General features: G+C 32.9%; 1 protein-coding gene across 1 annotated transcript in view; it reads left to right on the forward strand.

Annotated features, from left to right (window-relative positions):
- Positions 1-21,208, forward strand: part of LOC115879058 (delta-like protein D) — a 336,547-nt gene that overhangs the window by 284,843 nt on the left and 30,496 nt on the right. The window contains exon 4 of the mRNA XM_030895697.1: positions 8,075-8,179. Within this exon, the coding sequence (XP_030751557.1) occupies positions 8,075-8,179 (105 nt within the window). The remainder of the gene's footprint in view (positions 1-8,074; positions 8,180-21,208) is intronic.

Here is a 21,208-nt window from a genome sequence, read left to right on the forward strand (position 1 = left end):
TTTCAGACGCCAACTATTCGAAATAGATAAACTAAGATTAATGGGTCTCTACTACCAAGGCATTCAATGCAAACTCTATCAATTTTTCAAAGCGTTGTTGACTTGGCTTATATGTACATATTAAGGTCGTAAAAGAGCCATGCATAGATTCATTTTTTATAGCTCATGAATACATCAAATTACATAAATTATTTGCTTAAGCATCATGATTCTGAAAATAGTTTTTTATAGATTGATATTCACTGTTCTATAATAATATTTCACTTTAAAAAATTAAGCCAAACTTCTAATTACTTAATATTCTATTAATATGTTTCTGTTAAATAATTTTATCATTACAATAAACCATTAAATAACACTTTTTTATTCGATGTAAAACCAAGTGTTGTAAAATGTAGAATGTTTGCAAGGAGGGTTGATCAAGCGACCTTACAGATCATTGTGTTTCCTACGTTCTTGAGTTATAACTCATCATACAGCCTCAGAGCTTTGACAAAAGCCAATATATGAGACTGTTTTACGGAGATTAGTTGTTCATCTCCGATAATAGTCGTACCAAAATTTATGAATAAGAAGAAGAAGGATTTTATATAAACCACATCAGCTGCTGGGCCATTTAGTGGTATTGATCAAATTAAAGTTAAATTAAACTATATTAATGAACCCAAACCCGATGCCCTAATAAATTGGAACAAAGGATGTAGGTTATCAAGAACGGAAGCCAGATCGCCATTCAGACCAAATGATTGTCTTAAGTTATTGAAGGAGGGACATTCTATTAGGAAGTGGTACACTGTTAATTGGTTGCTACAATTAGAGCAGTTAGGCGGGGGGTCGCCTTTTAAAAGGAAAGAATGGGTGAAATAGCAGTGACCCAACCTGAGCCGATTCCAAATGACTTCCTCACTTCTGGACAGTGACCGAGCTACAGAAACTTGAAAGAATTGAGGTTTACGTTTATATAGCTTATTTGAATCTCCTGTTACTTCCCACTCTGCCTGGATATCACTTTTTATTGTAGACATTTATTGTAGACTACATTCACAGTGTAGAAATTTAAGTTCAGAGATAGAAAATGCAAGTGGTATAAAATCTCCATCATTTGCCGCAGTCTTAGCAATCTTATCAGCATCTTCATTACCTCTTATACCCACATGGCTAGGAATCCATACTAGGTCCACTCCAAAGTTTATGGCACGAATGGTTGTCGTCTCGGCGCATTCAGTGATGAGGTGTTCTAGTGTCCATTTTTCCCACAGAATCTGCATTCGCCGGTATTTCTTAGCTTCAATCTACTGAGGCGTTTGTGGAGAAGACAGTGTCCGTGCAAATCCGAAGATTGTTATCAAGGAAAATCTTTGATTTTTCTCGGTCGTAAGTTCTGAGATATTTATCTAGTATAGTCTTAGACTCTCGGAGGATTCTCTTTCCAGTTTAGGGATGGAGTCTTCCAGGTTCTTGAGTTCCGCTTTAAGTTGGTTTCCATTTGGATAACAGAACGGTTGTGGTCCAGTGAGTGGAGTTTGCTCCTTTTCTAGCTAGATCGTTTGCTTTTTCATTGCCTTCTATCCCTTGGTGAGCCGGCATCCAGAGTAGGAGGACTTTATTTTCTTTGCCTAATTTGTTCAGCTTCTCTAGACATTCTTTGACCAATTTTGAATTGATGGTTACTGAGTTGATCGCTTTTAATGCTGCTTCAGTATCAGATAAGATGGATATTTCCTGTTTTCGATAGTTCCTATCTAAGATATATTGAACACATCTTTGTTCTTGATATATTGAACACATCTTGTGTCAGTATACCACGATCTTTGACATGGTGAGCAAACGTTTATCTCTTCCAATCCTTTTTATTTTTTTTTAACCAAGTTTTATTAAACTAAGAAGTTTGAACCTGTCAAAGTACTATAAAGATGTTGAAAATGACATACACTGTGTCAATTTTTAAACTTCCTACCCTTAATATCTTTATTGTAGTTAAAAATATGAAAAATCGGAAAGACACGTCAATTTTATTTGTAAAGAGGGCTTTAAATGAATATTTGAGGACTTTAAATGAATATTTTTAGCCTTTTTTTTTCAACCCCCTAGGAGGGGTAGATGCCACCCTTACAATCTTAAATCGGAATGGGGGTCAATTGACACATCGTTTTAAAAGGCGTTTAATTCTCTTTTCAGTGGTACTTACATTGTTGCTTTTTTTCCAGTGGTTTCCGAATAATCGCGTTTCAAAGTTGCAGAAACAATAATTATTAAACATGCCTGCATTGAGATTTTGGTTTTCAAGCTAGTCTTTACACAAAAATCTTTGCAATGGATCTCCTTGTTGCGCAAATGATTAGAAGACTAGGTTACACCAATTACGCCCTATCTTATAAGTTGTTCAAAATGTTATCAATTTTGGTGTAAACAATAATTAGTTAATGTTTATGATGTTTTCTGTTTATTAGTATTTCCACTCTCCTAGAAAAATGTAATGGCTACGTCCACGTTACCACCTAATCTTCTAATCATTTGTACTACAAGGAGACACTAGACTAGAAACACTATAGCCTGAACACCACAATCTCAATGCAGGCATGTGTAATTATTTCTGCAAATTTGAAACGCAATTATTCGGAAACCCCTGGACAAAAAACAACAGAGTAGGATACCACTGAAAAGAGCATTAAACGCCCTTTAAAAAAATGTGCCACTTGACACCCATTCCCATTTAAGATTGTGAGGGTGACATCTACCCCTCCTAGTGGTTTGAGAGAAAAGGGCTAAAAATATTAATTTAAAGTGTCACCCTTACAAATAAAAGTGTCGTGTCTTTCCGATTTTTCATATTGATCTTGCCAAAATTATAATCGACTGTCATTCCTCAGGCTTCTTCGACGTCATTCTTTTCGATCATACGGTACTTTTTTTTAAAGTACTTTCTAATTTTCAAAATAATTTACCTACATCATATATTATTTAAGGTATACATTGTGTCAATTTTAAAACTTCCCACCCTTAATATCTTTCTTGCAGCTAAAAATATGAAAAAGACGTCATTTACTAAAAATTGACATAAAACTTGTCAAAAATTAACACTAATTTCGAAACGACAGGCGAATCATGACGGACGCGTATAAACTTACCTTAAGTCTCTACCAAATGTACAAAAATCTACGTATGCGTTGCTCATTTTCCCTGCAGAAAATTACAATTGTTTAGATCCATCGCAATTGAGCCTCTAAACCGTTAGGAGAATAAATCTTTTTAAAAAGACGCAAACCATACATGATACAGAAATAATAGGGTTCGGATATAGACGGTAATTTATATATTTGATTCTTTTTAGCCCTGTGTTTGTTCACGGAATTAACTTAATTGCGTAAAATCATAGAGAAAATAACAACCTCCGCGGAAAGTATCCTGCTAACAAGCGGGCAAATTGTTCCGCATGCATTCAAATATGCACCTAGACGTACTCATTATCTGTTTTTTTCCACAGATGTCAACGACAGTTAACTTAATGATACCTTATTTTTATCGTAGATTGCCATAACAAATCTGCATGGAGTTTGATGCGTGCGGTTTCAGATAAATTTATAATTCGAGAATTCTCAACCTTTTTAGAAATAACTCTATTATTATTTACATACGGAGTGTCCCAATATTCTGTGGATATTACAATTCTGCACAGTAAGGAGATTAAGGGATAGGATACTTTTTAAAGAGATATGTGAATAAGAAAAATTGTGAAGGCCTAAGCGAAGTCTATTCCAGATTATTGAGAATTTTCTATTAGTTAAACATATAGGGATGTTGGTGAAAAAAACCCTTTTAATAGCCTAGAGTTTATTAGTACCCCCATAATCTATCCCAATCAGACTTTGTGACAGTTTTAAAAATATAGAAGATTTTGCTATATAAATCAGCAGGTGATGGTAAAAAATAGAGGTACACCCAAAGTAATAAATATCGACAAGCTCTGATAACAAAGTGTGATCAAGTAGATCCAGAAATTTTATCGATAGGAGAAAGTTTACTCGAAAGTTTGATATGCATTTAAGTGCATTATGTGAGTCTAAGAAGCAGATTAACCAATGACAAGAGTCTAAGGAAGAGATATAATTTAGCAATTCTGTGATGACTTTAAGTTCCGCCCCAATATACTAGAATCAGGATTCATTCCGAATTTACCAATAATGTTAGTTAAAAGCACTTATCTTAACTTATAAAATATAGTAGAACGTATGTTTAACACTTAATTGATACTGATCTTACTTTTACAGTTGGGGTTGGAATCTTTTGTATTACAACAGCAAAATAAAACAATTCACCACAGTACAACAAATTACCCATTTGTGACAGTACACCAGAACACTTGACTTTCGCACTAGAAGCACGTTTGGCTAAGCATGTTAGCATCAGCACACAGATGTATCATCAGCAGATGATTAAAATTGAAAACTAAATAATGTTTTTAATTTAGAAGATTATTTTACTGATCTCACTGTTGCAACCATACATTTTACAAATTATATAAAATACTTATTTTACTCTTATACTACGGTGTTTGTCTTATACTCTGCCCAAGCTGTATTATTCATACTAGCATGAAGGGTCAGGTTAGACAAACACCACCATAGACTTACAAAGAACAGTTTAAAATCTACGGTCGCAGAGGCGACAGTAGCCATTCCTATTTTTTATTGCTATAACTTTGTCAAATTTTTGTTAGTTTCTATGTACTTGTTATAAAAACATAACACACTTCAAATAAGAAAAATCATGATCATCATCAACCAACCACTAAAGTTTACTGTTGAACATAGGCCTACCTCATTTGCTTCCATTTTGATCAATTTGCATCCAGTTACCACAGTAACTGGATGTAAATTGATACAGATACATCACACATTCCACAGATACGTTTTAGGTCATCATACCATCTGGTTATAGGACGGCCTCTGCTCCTGAATGCCTTGATGATGTCTTGGTCTCCATTCTATTATTTTCTTCGTCCATCGGTCATCGTTTAGCCTTGCAATGTGCCCTGCCCAATTCCATTTTAAATTTGTTATTTTTTCTATGGCATCCATGACTTTTGTTCCGTCCCCCCGTACTTCTATATACGGTACTTTGTCTCTCAGAGACAGTCCCAATATTAATCTGTTCATTGCTCTTTGTGTGATTGTGATCTAAATTGGACTCAAACGAATTGTACAGTTTGAGTCGTATTTATAAGATTACATTGATTACAAAGCAAGTACATTTTTATGTGTACTAAACCTAATGTACAGGATGTAACTGCTGTTATTCCTAACGTCAAAACAAACCAAAAATTAAATAATATGATAAGTTTTTTAACGATATTTAAATTAGATTTCCATAATAATGTGAGATAATCAAAACGACATGAGAAATAAATGGGTTTAATCGGAAGGTTTTCTAATTCAGTTATTGAATAAGTGTATTAAACAATATGGGTTACGTGCTTGTAAGAATTTTTTATAAAAAAACGCATATTAAGTATGATATGGTCTCGTACACTTTCGATCAATAATTCATCGGAAATGTTTAATGTAAAACCACTCCACTAAAAACAGTCGCTCGGCGTAGACTATTCGTCCCCCTCCCATGCATTCTCTGATTTCGCCTGATGGCGCCGATAGCTCGAAGCGCACCGATCTAATGCGGTGCGCGGGCTTACATTTATTTCAACGTAAACTGAAAATTACTTGCCGCTCGCTCGCGCCGATGCCCATCAGTGCGCGCCCTCCTTAAAGCTCCGCACGCACTGAATAGGTATCGGCGAGAGCGAGCGGCGCGAGCGGCACGACCGGTCGGAAAGTCGATTGTAGCCGCGCACTGGAGTCGCACGATCGACGGTCGAGAGTACGTCACCAGCAGAAATTTGAGCATAGACGAGGAGAAGTTTATTCAAATTTAGTCAAATTCATTCGGCATTTCAAAAAATTATAAAGTATTATTACTATTTATATTTTTATGCAACTTTTTATATTTTATGCTTTATGATGGAAATTGATATTATGTAGATCTTAACCAAACACACATTAATATATTTAGATCTTAAGAAACCACATAAAATTAGTGAAATAGAGTGGAAGATGGGGATAAAATATACTACATGACTCTTAGCTTGACCGATTTTAACAAATTTGGTATAATTCAAAAGGGTTTAATTTGTTCTTGAAAAACAAAGCTAGATATGAAAAATAGTCAAATAAAACTTCTATTTTTAGTTTTTTAATCTAAATAAGTGTCATTACAAACATTTATATATAGCTTTTATTTTAGGTTTTTAAAATCTTTGTTTTAAGTCAGTAGTAAATAAAACGAAACTTGTGTTTACATTTTGTTTAACGATTGACGTTTCGAACAATTTTAATTCGGTCTTCTTCAGAATCTATAATATACGTATAAATAATTTTCTACGTTTGTGGTAAGAAAAAAATATATATTAAACACATTCTAGTGATAAAATTGTATTGTATATTATAGATTCTAAAGAAGACCGAATTAAAATTAGTCGAAACGTCAATCATTAAACAAAATGTAAACACAAGTTTCGTTTTATTCACTACTGACTTAAAACCAAGATTTTAATAACTTAAAATATAATAAAAAAGTCAAAGAAAATTGAAAAAATAAAAAATATAAATAGTTTTTATAGTACCGTATTATCGAAAAGGAACGGCATCAGCGATGACCATGAAATGAAGGTCGGTGCCATTTTATATGTAAATTTATATAGGAAATGTCATCAATCGTCATTTCTCATCCAACTGGACGCCGTTTTTTTCTATCATACGGTAGATATATGTACAAATATTTTATTCAAACATAAATATTATTTTCTCTATTTGTACCTTTTACGGAGCGATCAACATAGGATGACTATTTATCAGCTGTTATTACTAAGTCAAAACAAACCAAAATTTAAATAACATGATAAGTTTTTTGACGATATTTAAATTCGATTTTCAAAATAATGTGAGATAATCAAAACGAGATGAGAAATAAATGGGTTTAATCGGAAGGTTTTCTAAGTCAGTTATTGAATAAGTATAGTAAACAATATAGGTTACGTGCTTGTAAGAAATTTTTATAAAAAACCGCATATTAAGTATGATAATATGGTCTCGTACACTTTCGATTAATATTTCATCGGACATGTTTAATGTAAAACCGCTCCACTAAAAACAGTCGCTCGGCGTAGACTATTCGCCCCCTCCCATGCATTCTCTGATTTCGCCTGATGGCGCGAGACCCGCCGATAGCTCGAAGCGCACCAAGCGCACCGAGCGCACCGATCTAATGCGGTGCGCGGGTTTACATTTATTTCAACGTAAACTGAAAATTACGTGTCGCTCGATCTCGCCGATACCTATTCAGTGCGCGCGGAGCTTAAGGCTTAGCCCGATCCTGTCGTGTTAAACCAAACCCAAAATTCTAAACACACGTGCTTTGATTAAGGCTTGATTAAGGTTTGCAGAGCTTCAGCATTTGCCATAAAATAGCGAGCAATTTGTTACAAAACCATATAAATTATATATCACTGTAATCACAAAACTTCAATCTACTTCACTGAATTCTATCATTCAATCTATTTCTATTTAATTGTAACGGAATTTTAAATTATGTCTGTATTTTCGAGTAAATTTAGTCCAAACATAAGGAATATTTTGTTGATGTTTGACCATCGAAAATCTTAAAAATAAAGAAGTTGTCTAAAAATGTGCTACAATACGGATTTACTATAATCCTTTATCTTAAATTTCCTTCTTGATTTGTGTAGAAATACCTAGCCAGTTTTACATAAATTATTAAATGCCGAACGCTTATTTTGCTACTTTTTCGGACTAGTGAAATGGACTCTTAGAAGTGTTAACTATTTCTATATTTTAATAACAAAATTGCAAGATAGCAAAAATATTGAATGTACCAGAGCACAAACTGTTCCGCGTACGTCAGATCACGAACTCCGGTATAGTTATTATGTTGTATTATTATTTTTTTTCTATCTCGCTTGTCGCCATACAGTTACCTTAATGATCTCTAATTTCTGTTGCAGATGACTGTCGAAAGGACGACGGCACCGAGTGTCAGAATGGTGCATGCCTAGACAATCAATGTTACTGTAATGACGGTTACGGTGGTTGCAGCTGCGAAGTTCCCGGTAAGTACTGACTTATTACGGTTTTTATTACGGCAAATGATATTTATTTATTTACTTAACGGTGATACACTGTCAATAAAATTTACATAAGTCAATATTGACCATATCTGGTGTTATATTGATTCGCACCAATAGTCTGTCTCTTATTGTACTTCCTAATATAAAGCGGAACCTTCAACATATTTATATACAGGGTGTTTCAAAAAACATGTATTATCTCTCGTAGGGAGATTCCTCACATAAAAATAAGATTTATTTTTCATATCAACATAGGTTCGATTCTACTTTGTTTCGTAGCTACAGGGTGTTAAAATCTTAATATTTTTTCGATTTATTATATTTTTTCCAAGTACTTTTAGCGTTTCGAATAAAATTTTGAGGGTAGTAAGTTACTATTAATGCGACATATTATAAAGCTAAAAAATTCTCGACATATTCACCAGGACGTGGGTTATCACTTTTCTAAAAAAAAGCATGCACGCCACTGACTTTTTTTCTATTTAGCGAAACAGTCTAAGCAGTTTAATGCCGATTAAAATTTGTCTCTTCATATTTTCTCGAATTGGGCCTCCTTGATGACATAAACGCAATTTTATTAATTTTCCTTGATCCAAGTCTAATTGCAACCTTTAAAAAAAATAATATCATTAACTTGCGAAAGTTTTAAATAAGTACTCAAAACTTTTTAAAATTAGGGTTTTTTTAATTATCTTAAATACCGTTATTTTTTTATTTGAAATTGTTGTAGGTTTGACTAACAATAATAATAACTAATAGTAATAATATTTAATAATGAATTAGGTAAAATATTTAATTTATTAATTTTATTAATTATGATTAATAAAATTGTGTTCATCTCATCAAAATCAAATTTATAAAATTGTGTTTATCTCACCAAATTTGACAAAATATGAAGAGATAACTTTTAACTGGCATTAAACGGCCTACATAATTTTGACATCAAAAGAAAAAAGTCAGTGGCGCACATGTTTTTTTAAATATTCCAGTGTTAACCCATATGCACGTCCCTGTTGAATTTATCGACACTTTTTTAGCATTAAAATATGTAGCACTTATAGTAACTTTTAGCCTCAAAATTTCATTCGAATCACTAAAAGTACTTTAGGAAGAAAATTATCATAAATTGAAAAATTATTAAGACTTTAACATCCTGTAACTACGAAACAAAGCAGAATCGGACCTATGTTGATATGAAAAATAAATCTTATTTTTACGTGAGGAATCGCCCCACAAGAGATGGCACATGTTTTTTAAAACGGCCTGTAGGTGATAAAGTAATTCATTACTTTAAGACATCCTAAAGGCAGGCGGCCACTGCGAGCGAAACTAAACTAAGTTAAGAATGTAGAAAGAAACGGTAACTAAACGAAAATAAGTTTCATCGGCCACTGGGAACCATTTTTTCTTAGTTGTCAGCTAAGTTAGCGTTTTCGTATTGTGTCTGTGCTATCATAGAACTAATCGCTGCCAAAAATTTGCTGGAACCTGTACGAACTAAAACGCGCGAAACTAAACTACGATTTGAATCTTCGTTCATATATTTTCGTTAGGTTTCGCTCAAGTAGCCGCTGATGCATTTAAAAGTATGGGAGCTGATTTTTATAAATCTTATCTTCGCTTGGCTTAGTTTAGTTTCGCTTGCAGTGGCCGCCTGCCTTAAAAGGAGGATTTTACTCATTCTTTTAACATTAAATCAGTAAAAATTTAACGACTATCATATATGATAATCTCGAATTCAGCCTTCAATGCGGTTTCAGATTTTATTCTTTGGCATACCTAAGGCTGATTGTATACGATATATTTTTAATCTAACTATCTTTCTCCGTTCTCTAATTATCTATTTTACCAAACCAAACTCAAAATAATCTTATTTTATTACATCAGTTATGATTACTTGCAGCTATAATTCTTTTAACGTTACTTAATGAGATTTTTGGAGATTTATTCGTCTAAGAGATAAGTTCTCTGTGCTTCCGGATATAAAGCTAGATTTTTAGAATATACAACGATATTATATTTCGGCTATAAGCTTGGTGCATTCTTCGCCGGTGCTGCCACCATCGGAGAATATCGTAAAAAACTAGCATATACACATGTTTAAATAGCGAGTATACGAAAAATGTATTATTTAGTTATTCTAAAAGTAAACTCGTTTTGTCCCCTTACCCGCCTTCAGAGGTTTTACCTTCATATTCTAAAAGTGTTATGAAGTATAATTTGTGAAAATTCTAAAAATAAAAAAGTAAATATTTTGATATCTTCAGAAGGTCTAACTTGTATTATAATTTATTATTCCAGTTAAATAAACGTTTTAGATGAGTTCAACTAGGGTAGCGAGCATAGTTTTAATCACCGGTTTTGCTAGTGGGGCATAATTGGGGCTATTTCGGCTATAACGAAATTTTCAAAGGTACATAATCACTTTGTTTACTCACTTGTTTCGTCGAACCGCTTGAATCCATTGTTGCTTTTGATCAAATCGGTTTGAGAAGCTATGAAGCTATAAAATGTTGATTCGGGAGAGTTGAATATTCGGGAAAGTTGAGATATTGAACGTTATTGCACCCAACAACCACGTAATTATGCTCTCCTTTACACGTTAACATTTTTTCGGCAATTTTATTAACATTTGAAATTGTTAGAACACTAGGCGACAACCAGTTCGAGTTCTTTTACACTACCTACCCAAGATAGCGTTACATCACACAAACCTCGTACCTCGAGTGTTTTATAGTTTTAATAACTGCACTAGCAAAAAACTAAAATACTTAAATATTATCTCAAGGCCACGATTTCAATAATATTTCAATGCGATCAACAGGAACTGTAACCGGCATGGCGTGAAATAGATAGCGAAAATTTCTGATTTCTGCCGTGTAGAGCGCTGCGGTCGGAATTTTTTGAAATCAACTGAAATGCACCAAGCCTATGTAGAATGTAGAATGAGTAAGAGGGAGGGGCGTTAATCACTGCGACCTTAAAGATCTATTGTGCCCCCTTCCTTGAGTCATCACACAGTCTATAACCCATCATACCCCTGTTGTAGAGGGAACAGGGTATTTCCCATCCTCCTCTGACAACAGTTCTTCCTCCGAGGGTACACACCCTTCCGCGATTTTACTAAATATATACTATTACAGCACAAGACACGCCCCCAAATACGTCATTGGAAAATATAATCTAGCTCAGCACATTCCTCCAAAATCTAAACGTTTGCAGCACAACAACGTGGCTGAGTCATACAAATCGGTTGAAATGGAATAAATTGAATTTTAATAGATACTCTTTTAATTGGAACTATATCTAATATCTGCAAAATAAAACAGCACAAAGCAACACATATATTCTAATGAATTTTGGAATTAGGAAGATTAGACATGATATTAAGGGACAGGTTGTGTTTTCTTTTTCTGGAAGGGCGCCCACTTTGAATTCTCTGTAACCCCATTTTAGCATTTTGTATCTTTCTTCTACTACGTGCTGTAGGCTGGACTTTTATTAATTTTGTTTTTCGTTTGATACACTGCTTGCTAGCTAGGAATAAATCCAACTGACTACCTGTGTTAATTGCTCTTAGGCTTCCAACAAACTTTTATTAACTCTGTATTACAACTCACATGTTTTGCTAAATCTGCAATACGGCTAAACTCCCTTTTCAGACTTTCCACTACATTTTTATGTTCTTCGCTACCTAAAACAAAAAATATTAAGCAAGTAACAATATTATAACTTTTAGATTATCTTACAAGGTTTACTTCCAATATTTTCAACATCAGTTATAGAATCCGATTGGGTTTGATTACTTGCGTTTAAAGTGGTATTGCATTCCCCAAATGCAACCGAATCGTCGTTTTTGATCATGTTTTTAAAAAATGAACATTTTTTTTTACCAGTGGCTAGATAAACAATTATTTGTCGGTCATTTTCCGTTAACTGGGGACTCGATAAAATATTGATGCTAAACGAATTTTCTACAGCACATAAATGTTTGCAAAAGGCCCCTCCTGTTCCACTAGCGCAATTGCATTAGGCGGAATTTGTTAGAACAGTATAATGCATATTTTTGTCTTCAGCTGAAGAAACTAAAAAAGTTTCATTATCTATTTTCTTAACTGTTAGATTTCTAATTTTATCTTTAAATTTAGTTAAAAGTAGTTTAAATTAATTTTCGTTTTTCTGTTGCGAGCAAATGATATCAGACGTCTTTTATGGTAACATTCCAGAATATTGGTTATAAAATCTAATACCACAGCATTAAAGGATTTACATCTTTCCAGTATAATATCTTTCAGTACTCTGGTAGATGCTTCAACAAAGTTGTTTGTATTGTGTCCTTTAGTACACAATGATTTTCTATAAAAGTGACACCACTCGTTCCTTCTTTCCCACAAATTTTTAAGATAGTTGATAAAATTTGGGTATTTGCATTTTTCACATAAGGTACCAAATAATTCCTCTGCTTCTTCTTCACTTTGTGCATAAAGTATATAACGGAATTCCATCATAAGTTTTTTTTTCTTTCTTTAATATCTATGTGATTTTTTGCATCTCACAACCATCTCCACACAGCCTGACACACGTGAAATGAACATAAAATTAAATTTTCCAACGACGTATTGTTGTGCTGCAAACGTTTAGATTTTGGAGGAATGTGCTGAGATAGATTATATTTTCCAATGACGTATTTGGGGGTGTGTCTTGTGCTGTAATAGTATATATTTAGTAAAATCGCCACCCTTCCACCGTTGGAGTTTGACCCTCCGTGCCGCCCTTCACAGTCGAGGAGCTTGCCTCCGGCTGAGGAACCCGTGAGGTGGAGACTGGAGGATCTGTTTCCATTTTCTCCACCTCTTTAACTTGGTCTTTCCTTAGACCTGATACCGGTGTTGTCCCGTATCTATAATAGAGGATATGTCCCTCTTTCTCTATTGCCTCCTTGGATTTTAGGTCAATTCCTATTGTGAGGACCTGACCATGACCCTCCTCCCTCGAAGACCGTGATGGTTTGGGATGTTTTCTCCTATCACTGCAACCAGTCCCAGCCCTTGCCAATTTATAAACTTAGGTGCGATTTCCACCAACCAATCCGCCAATTCTTGAGAAACACAATCTATGAGGATCATACCCACCAAGCCTATACACTACATTTTTTTTTCGAATTAACGATACTGTAGTTGATTTCAAAGAAATAAAATATTAGAATTTTACTACTTCCAGTAAATTATAGTTCTGTTTATTTCTTATGCACGACTAATACATATCGAAACGCCAATAGTAACATCTAAATATAACAGTTCAGTAATGGTAATGTACAAATCGGAAATGTAATTTCATAAATGAAATATCGAATAGATATAAAATGGAAGTTGGCGAAAGATAACGGTCGGATCCCGTTAAGCGCTTATGAAATATGTTTATCTTAAAGCGTTAAAGTTGATTTATCCGAAGGCTTACAGCTGTTAGATCATCGATTTAATTCCGAATTAAATGTAAATTTCAGCTGGAATATGTTTACGAGCGCAATCTTTCCATTTACATCTGAAACTGTAGAATCCGTAGATATATTGGAAAAAATGCTAGATGATTCTGTCTCCTACAACACAATAATTTAAAATTATTAATGAATTATTTATGTAAATACAAAATTAATTTCAAACTATACATTCGATACCTTACGGCTTATACAATACGATAACGGAATCCAGTTATCTCATACATATGAAAATTATTAGTAATGGTAATTTTTAGTTAATATTTAAGACATGTGAATGGAATCAATTTTCAATCTAAGAATACGTAATTATTGAGGTAATAATTAATTTTTTACTAAAAATAATTACCAATATTGTTTTCATTCAGTTACCTGAAAATATTATAATCAAAGAAAATTTTCTAAATCGACTAATAGGTAATTATTGAAGATATAGGCAAATTTTACTCAAAATAATTTTTGGTATCGTATTCTTTTTCATTCGGTTAGTTGAAAAAATTGATTTTCTGTCAAAAATATAAAAAATTTGGATCAGCCATTTTAGAACAAGCAAAAATTTTTATGAAGAATGCATTTTACTTAAAATGTTAAAAGCTTGTAAAGACAATCCCGGAACATACTGCATGATAATACAGTATTAAAATTTAAGTTTTTAGCATTAGAAGTCAAAAGACACTCAAAAATGAGTACTTACAATAAATAACACAAATTTATCTAAAGATGTTTTTTTTTTCTTAAACTTACATTATGTGTTTACTTGGTAAGTCCTATTCTAAGACTTACACCAAAAGTAACATTCTATAGAATTACGCTTCAAGCAATGTGTTCTTTACACATACAATTATGACAGATGTATGTGCCCTAACCAATATTCCTGAAATAGTAATATATCTGAAAAAGTCACTCTATCTCTACCGGATGCGTCTCAAAAGTGGCTCACCCCTATAATTTTTTTATTTTTTTATATAAAAAAACGACATTTAGTATGTTAGTATATGTCATGAGATAAATTAGGATTGATTGACATATTCAATTCTTTTCGGCCACTGTTTCACCGGAAATGACATATCATATGTTAACTTTTGACATTTTTGTTTAAAACATAATCATATTTTAAATTTTAATCTACAGTGTTAAAACATTAATTTTTAATCAAATTAGCCTTGGAACAACCAAATTTGATTATCTATATTTTTCGTGTCTTGTCCTGGCCGGTTAAAAGATGCCCAAATCGTATTTTTAATCATATCTCAATTTTTTAAAATGGAAAGAGGGTGGCGCATTAGCATCATAGCGTTTTTTAAACCACTACCACTGCGAACGGCAGTTTTTCATCGAAGAGCAGTCGTGGATAAGGTATTTCACTGGAAAGAAAACTAATAATAACAATAAACAAAAAAATTGATATTTGGCGCCAGGCATGTACAGAGAAAGAAAACACACTTGTATATTACTTAAAACTAATGACTATATTTATTCACGATGGACTGTGATGGTAAATAACATTGTAAAATTTTAATAATCATAGTTGTTATATGTCAAAAAAAGTTACGTTAGAAATAATATTAAATATGTTCAATGAAACTCGATGGAAAAGTACAATATACAGGGTTGTTCACCACATACGACACGGAGTATTGTAGCTAAATGATTAGATTTTTACAAATTGTAAGTTTTGAGTTCGTTGAAGGACTATTAGAGCTACAATTTAAAAATATTTTTACAAGATTCAGAGTGTTCCAAATAAATAAAAAATATCAAAGTTATATTTTTTTAAATGGAACACCCTGTATATTATTACATTTTTAGTTTCTAAGATTAAAATAAAGGTAAATTTTATTAAGGTTTATTACACTTAAACCTTACCGTTTTTGAAATATTTTCAATTTTGTGAAATTGCAGTAAAACTTTTAAGGCTTCATTTCTCCAAGGGTATCAAAGTTTTTACTACTAAATATTTACTGAGGTCTATTTATTGATCAATTATTGTGTTGCAATAATAAAAATAATACTACCTTATACAGAGTGTCTAAAAATTTATTTTAAATAATTATTAGCTTTAAACGGCAATAACTTGTTTAATTTAAATGGAACACCCTGTATATTTCAGGAGAATCAGATGCACAATTTAATTGTCTATCAAATTGTATTATACCACTTTTTCCCTATCCCTTCAAGTTTTCGTAGAAAATGCATTTTCTTATAATATAGACCTCATTTATCCCATGGAATATTGACATTTTAGATTGTTTTTAAAGTAACAAATGTACAAAATGTACAGGCTAGTAATATTATCGTTTTTAGCAAAATGATAATATTACTAGCCCATTTGTATGCCACAAAAAAACTATTTAAATCTTTATAAAAGAGTATACCTACCATTAATTAAATATAGCACCATTATTTCCGCCCAAATACTAATTAATTACATACTTAATTATGTTCGTCAATAAATTATTCTAAATAAATGTAGATTTGAATCAGAAATCAATATAATAATAAGTTATGAAAATGAAATGAATGTCTCTCTTGTAATAAATAAGCATTTGTCAAAAAATGAAATATCATTTTCAACGTGTTACTTTTTACCATACTGCCTAATACACATACAAAATTCAGTTTTTTAGTATTTGGAGCAATTATTATTAATCAACGCAAACAGTCAATTAATGTAGTTTGAATACTGGAATCATATTAATTGGTCCTCTTTAACAAATATTTAAACAGTTTTTTTTTATTTCTTAATGAAATAAACAAACTATATCGACAATATTAGTATCTGTACTCTTTAAAAATTTGGTGTATCTTTAAAAATAATCTAAAATGTCAGTATTCCATGGGTATATTGATAAATGAGTTCTAAATTACAAGAAAATGCATTTTCTACGGAAACTTGAAGAGATAGGTAAAAAATCGTATAATACAATTTGATAGACAATTAAATTGTGCATCTGATTCTCATAAAATATATAGGGTGTTCCATTTAAATTAAACAAGTTATTGCCGTTTAAAGCTAGTAATTATTTAAAATAAAATTTTAGACACTCTGTATAAGGTAGTATAATTTTTATTATTGCAACACAATAACTGGTCAATAAATAAACTTCAGTAAATATTTAGTGTTAAAAACTTTGATACTCTTGGAGAAATTAAGCTTTAAAATTTTGACTGCAATTTCACAAAATTGAAAATATTTCAAAAACTGTAAGGTTTAAGTGTAAAAAACCTTTATCAAATTTACCTTCATTTTAATCGTAGAAACTAAAAATGTAATAATATACGGGGTGTGCCATTTAAAAAAAATAACTTTCATATTTTTTATTTATTTGGGAAGCTCTGTATCTTGTAAAAATATTTTTAGAATGTAGCTCTAATAGTCCTTCAACGAACTCAAAACTTACAATTTGTAAAAATCTAATCGTTTAGCTACAATACTCCGTGTCGTATGTGGTGAACAACCCTGTAGATAAAGCTATACAAAATATATAAAAAGTAGCATTACTTTATTTAAATTGTTATATTTTATACGATATTAAATCTGACATGTTGCAACCCGTAGATTCTAGAATCGGTTCGGTTATTCATCTGTCAAAATGACACAATAATAATATATATAGAAAATAATACTATTACAAAACGTAATATTCGCAAAGAAACTAAGATCTAAATTATATTTTAAATACTAATCAGACATAAGTAATTTAACCACTAGTACGATATTAATTATTCAAGACTGAAAATGTAGAAAATCTAAAACATAAAAACTAGAACTTAAATCTACACTTAGCTGTTTGTTCTTGAGGCAATCCTGCTTCAAACAGTAACAGCGTGAGATGGGACTCGTATCTCTGTACTGTCTCTCGGCCAATGCAACAAAAGGGGCCAGGATGAGGACACCATGAACTAATACAGCCGTAACTACTGACTAGGCTTAAAAACAGGAACGAAGCAGCATGGGGCTTACTCTACATCCACGCTGGGGCACCCTATACATGAGATAAACCATCCCTACATGGGACACTCGTCCACAGGACATCTGTACATGGGAACACTACCCGTACCTTGGAACACTACTAGGACCTAGGATAATGCCTGTACCTTGGATACTGCCCGTACCTTGGAATCAATACATATATATGGGACACCTGCCCATACCTTGGAAATAGTCCGTACCTTGGACCCTAAAAATACGAAACTCTTGTTTAAAACCAAACAAGGTCTAATAAGCAAAATAAACCTACCTCGAATTACTTCCAAGGGCTCAATAATAAACAAAGAAACTGTCCTTTCTTCCATGTAACATTCTGGAGGACAAAAGCAAAAGAACACCGATGGCCAGCAAAATACAAATACGAGTTAAGGTGGGTCAATCCAAAACTCTACCCTAAAAATATTCAATAATAGTAACGAATCTAATAAAGATAATAACTCATCTTTACCTGTAGCTTCCAAATGGCAGCTGATTCAGATTTTGCAGCAAGATTTAAATTACCATTTCTAAAAGCTGGGATACAACAGTGCGGCAAAACAAAGTGAGGTTAAGCACGGAGACCTTAGAGTGATGTTGACAGCGCCTCCACAGCAGTCAAACGATAACAAGGTTGCTGACTAGAGAACGTAAAAATTACGCCAGGCGCGTCAAGTAAATTATCAGGCCTGAGCGATACGGACTCCGGTGACGATACGCCAGACATCATATATCATATATAAAAAAGACATGTAACGAACTAAAAACGTTACAGCGTATTTGGAAAAAGCATTTTTTTACGAATAATTTGGTACCACAGTATTTCAAGTCAAATTGTCGTTATGAATCGCATGTTACAATTTTAAATAAACCATATTGGAAAATATCGAAAGTTGACATATAATATGTCATTCTATTCAGCGTGTTACTTTCTATACGTAACAAAATACCGAGGGTGCCATCAATCCTAAATTATGTCATATACTAACATACCAAATCTCGACATTTTATTAAAATAAAAAGTTATAGGGGTTAGCCCTCGGATGAGCCACATTTAAGATGCACCCGATATAAAATCTTTCTCTGAAAAATATTTATGTATATCTTGAAAACCATTCACCGTTTCTAACTAAACGAAGAGCATCTTTTTTACGTAAAAAAGACCTAGTTTTTTATGTCATTTGTTGATATTACTGTATCTATACTATATATAAAAGAAGTACCACCTCCCTCTACACTAATGGAACATACCTACCCTTTCAGGACTGTTACGGAACTTTGCACTATCGCAATTCGTTTTGGCATAAAAATGTGCGTAAGAGAGCTAAGTTTCAAGAAAAACGGTTTACCAATATTCTTAGAAATAGTTAATTTTTAATACAAGACGATAAAATGGTAAAGTAAACGCCACGAATATTTGGGAGTGATTCATCGGTCGCTACCATGTGAACTAATCTGTTCAAGGTCACATAAAACTTAATTCCAGTGCCGTGGTATTTCAAGTCATATAATAATCAATATATAATCTGTTGTAATTTGTTGTTTTATCTGTCAAAGTATTGTCAAAACATATATTTGGTTATAAATATAAAATGGAATGCCCCATTGGTCGCACAGCAAGCACACCCATGGACTGACGCACAAAAACGAATCAATCAAAGAAACGCGATATAGTATCGTCTTTGTCAATCACGCTAACATTTTAGAATAAGTAGGAGGAGCGCAGGCAGATGATTAGACCGGGCCTTTAAAAACCTACGTCTGCGGTAAAAATTTACGTTTTTAATGTAAAAATGATAGCGCGCGTGTCGATTCTAACTTCATCAAGCGATGAATCACTCCCAAACATTCGTGGCGTTTACTAGATTTTATCGTCGACCGAAAAGATTAATTCACGAGCGATGAAATCGCGAGTGAATTAATTTCGGGTGACGATAATGCAATTTTATCGTCGTGTATAAAACAATATTTTTTTCCATAGCGAGTTACGTTTTAAAAAATATTCAGAAATTATTATTTCAAGGAATTTATTCCGGGTAGAAAAAATATTGTGCTGAGTTGGGCGTTGGTTTCTATGTAATTTGACAAATAAATAAAGCTGTCTCTTCAGTTGTCAGTTTTGAGTCAATATTTTTTAATTCTCTTTCGTGTCGATTGCTGATTGAATTGGGCTCAAAACGAAATAATTAAATTACCAACAGATATTCAGGCTAAGGCAACAAACGCCATATCCAAACTACGGAAGCAATTAAAAAACGTGCGAGAAGAAATAAAGTTTTTAACCTATCCTCGCTGTTATAGTATCATTTAATCTGCCCTTGCGGTTAAAGTACTATTTTTGATAGATATAAGGCAATTTTAACAGTTGCTATGAAAAAAACAAAATATATTATTTTTATTTACCCTTTCAAGGGCTGTAACTTCCTCGGGAAGCATTTTAGGGCATATGTTTATAGGAACTTTTTGTCTTATTTTTATCTGTAGGATCATCCTACAGATTTTGGCATCCTGTACAGTAATTAAGAAAATACGACAACTAAATCCATGAAGCAAATCAACTAAGTCGTCAATCTTTGAAACTGTAGCAAATTTAATAATTTTCATTATTATTCCATCATGGCTATTGTCGAAATCTCAAACAATGAGAGTAAAACTTAATTATCACTATTCACTTACGTGTGGACATCAATCGTTACTATCCAAATAAAACACATATACAATATCATATTTCGTCCGAAAAAAATAGACAAGGATCAAGAAACAATGCTTATTTTTTCCTTCCGGCATAATTTGATGCAAGAATTCTTCCTGCCAGCGAATAACTCAACTTGTGTTGCGCTTCGCGCCGGGGCCGATCGTCCTACTTTTGAACCTGACTTATCGCCCAATAAATTTGCCTAGTCCGCTGCGAAACCATCGTATATCACGCGCAAGATTTTGAAATAATTCGTACTTTATCCGTATCTTACCGTACTGAATGCTGAACAATAACAAATCACTTGAGACGATGTTTCCTTCTTATCATAATATATTACATGGCACCCTGTGGTGTCACTGCTATTTACCACAAATGCTTGTCAGTCCAGCATCGAAATATGTTGAAGTAAACTCGAAATGAAAAATCGAGTATGAGATCGTGTTCTAGGGATACTGTTTCAAACGTGATTTGTATGTAACAGCAGTTACCTAAACGACAGTGTAAATGACTTTACACTGTCATTTGACATTCTTACTAGAACTAAATGCTGAACAATAATCAATCACTGGAGAAAATGTTTCCTACTTGTCAAAAAATGCTACATATGTTGCGTCAAATGTATCTACCTATTAAGTAGCACTTATTAGGGTTCAGAACCGGGAAATACCGGTACATTCCCGGTTCTTTTGAGACAACAAAGAACCGGGACCCGAAATTATTAGGTAATTCCCGGTTCTTTTGGTACTTTCGAGACTCGATAATAATAATTAAAAACAAATTTTTTGTTACGTGCGAAAGACTTTTGATTTCTTTCTAGCGATCGAAATCAAACTCTTCTACATAAGTAGTGAT

Source organism: Sitophilus oryzae, unplaced genomic scaffold (genome assembly GCF_002938485.1).
Source record: "Sitophilus oryzae breed Bouriz unplaced genomic scaffold, Soryzae_2.0 scaffold_1063_pilon_pilon, whole genome shotgun sequence".
In the NCBI taxonomy this organism is placed as follows: Eukaryota; Metazoa; Arthropoda; class Insecta; order Coleoptera; family Curculionidae; genus Sitophilus; species Sitophilus oryzae.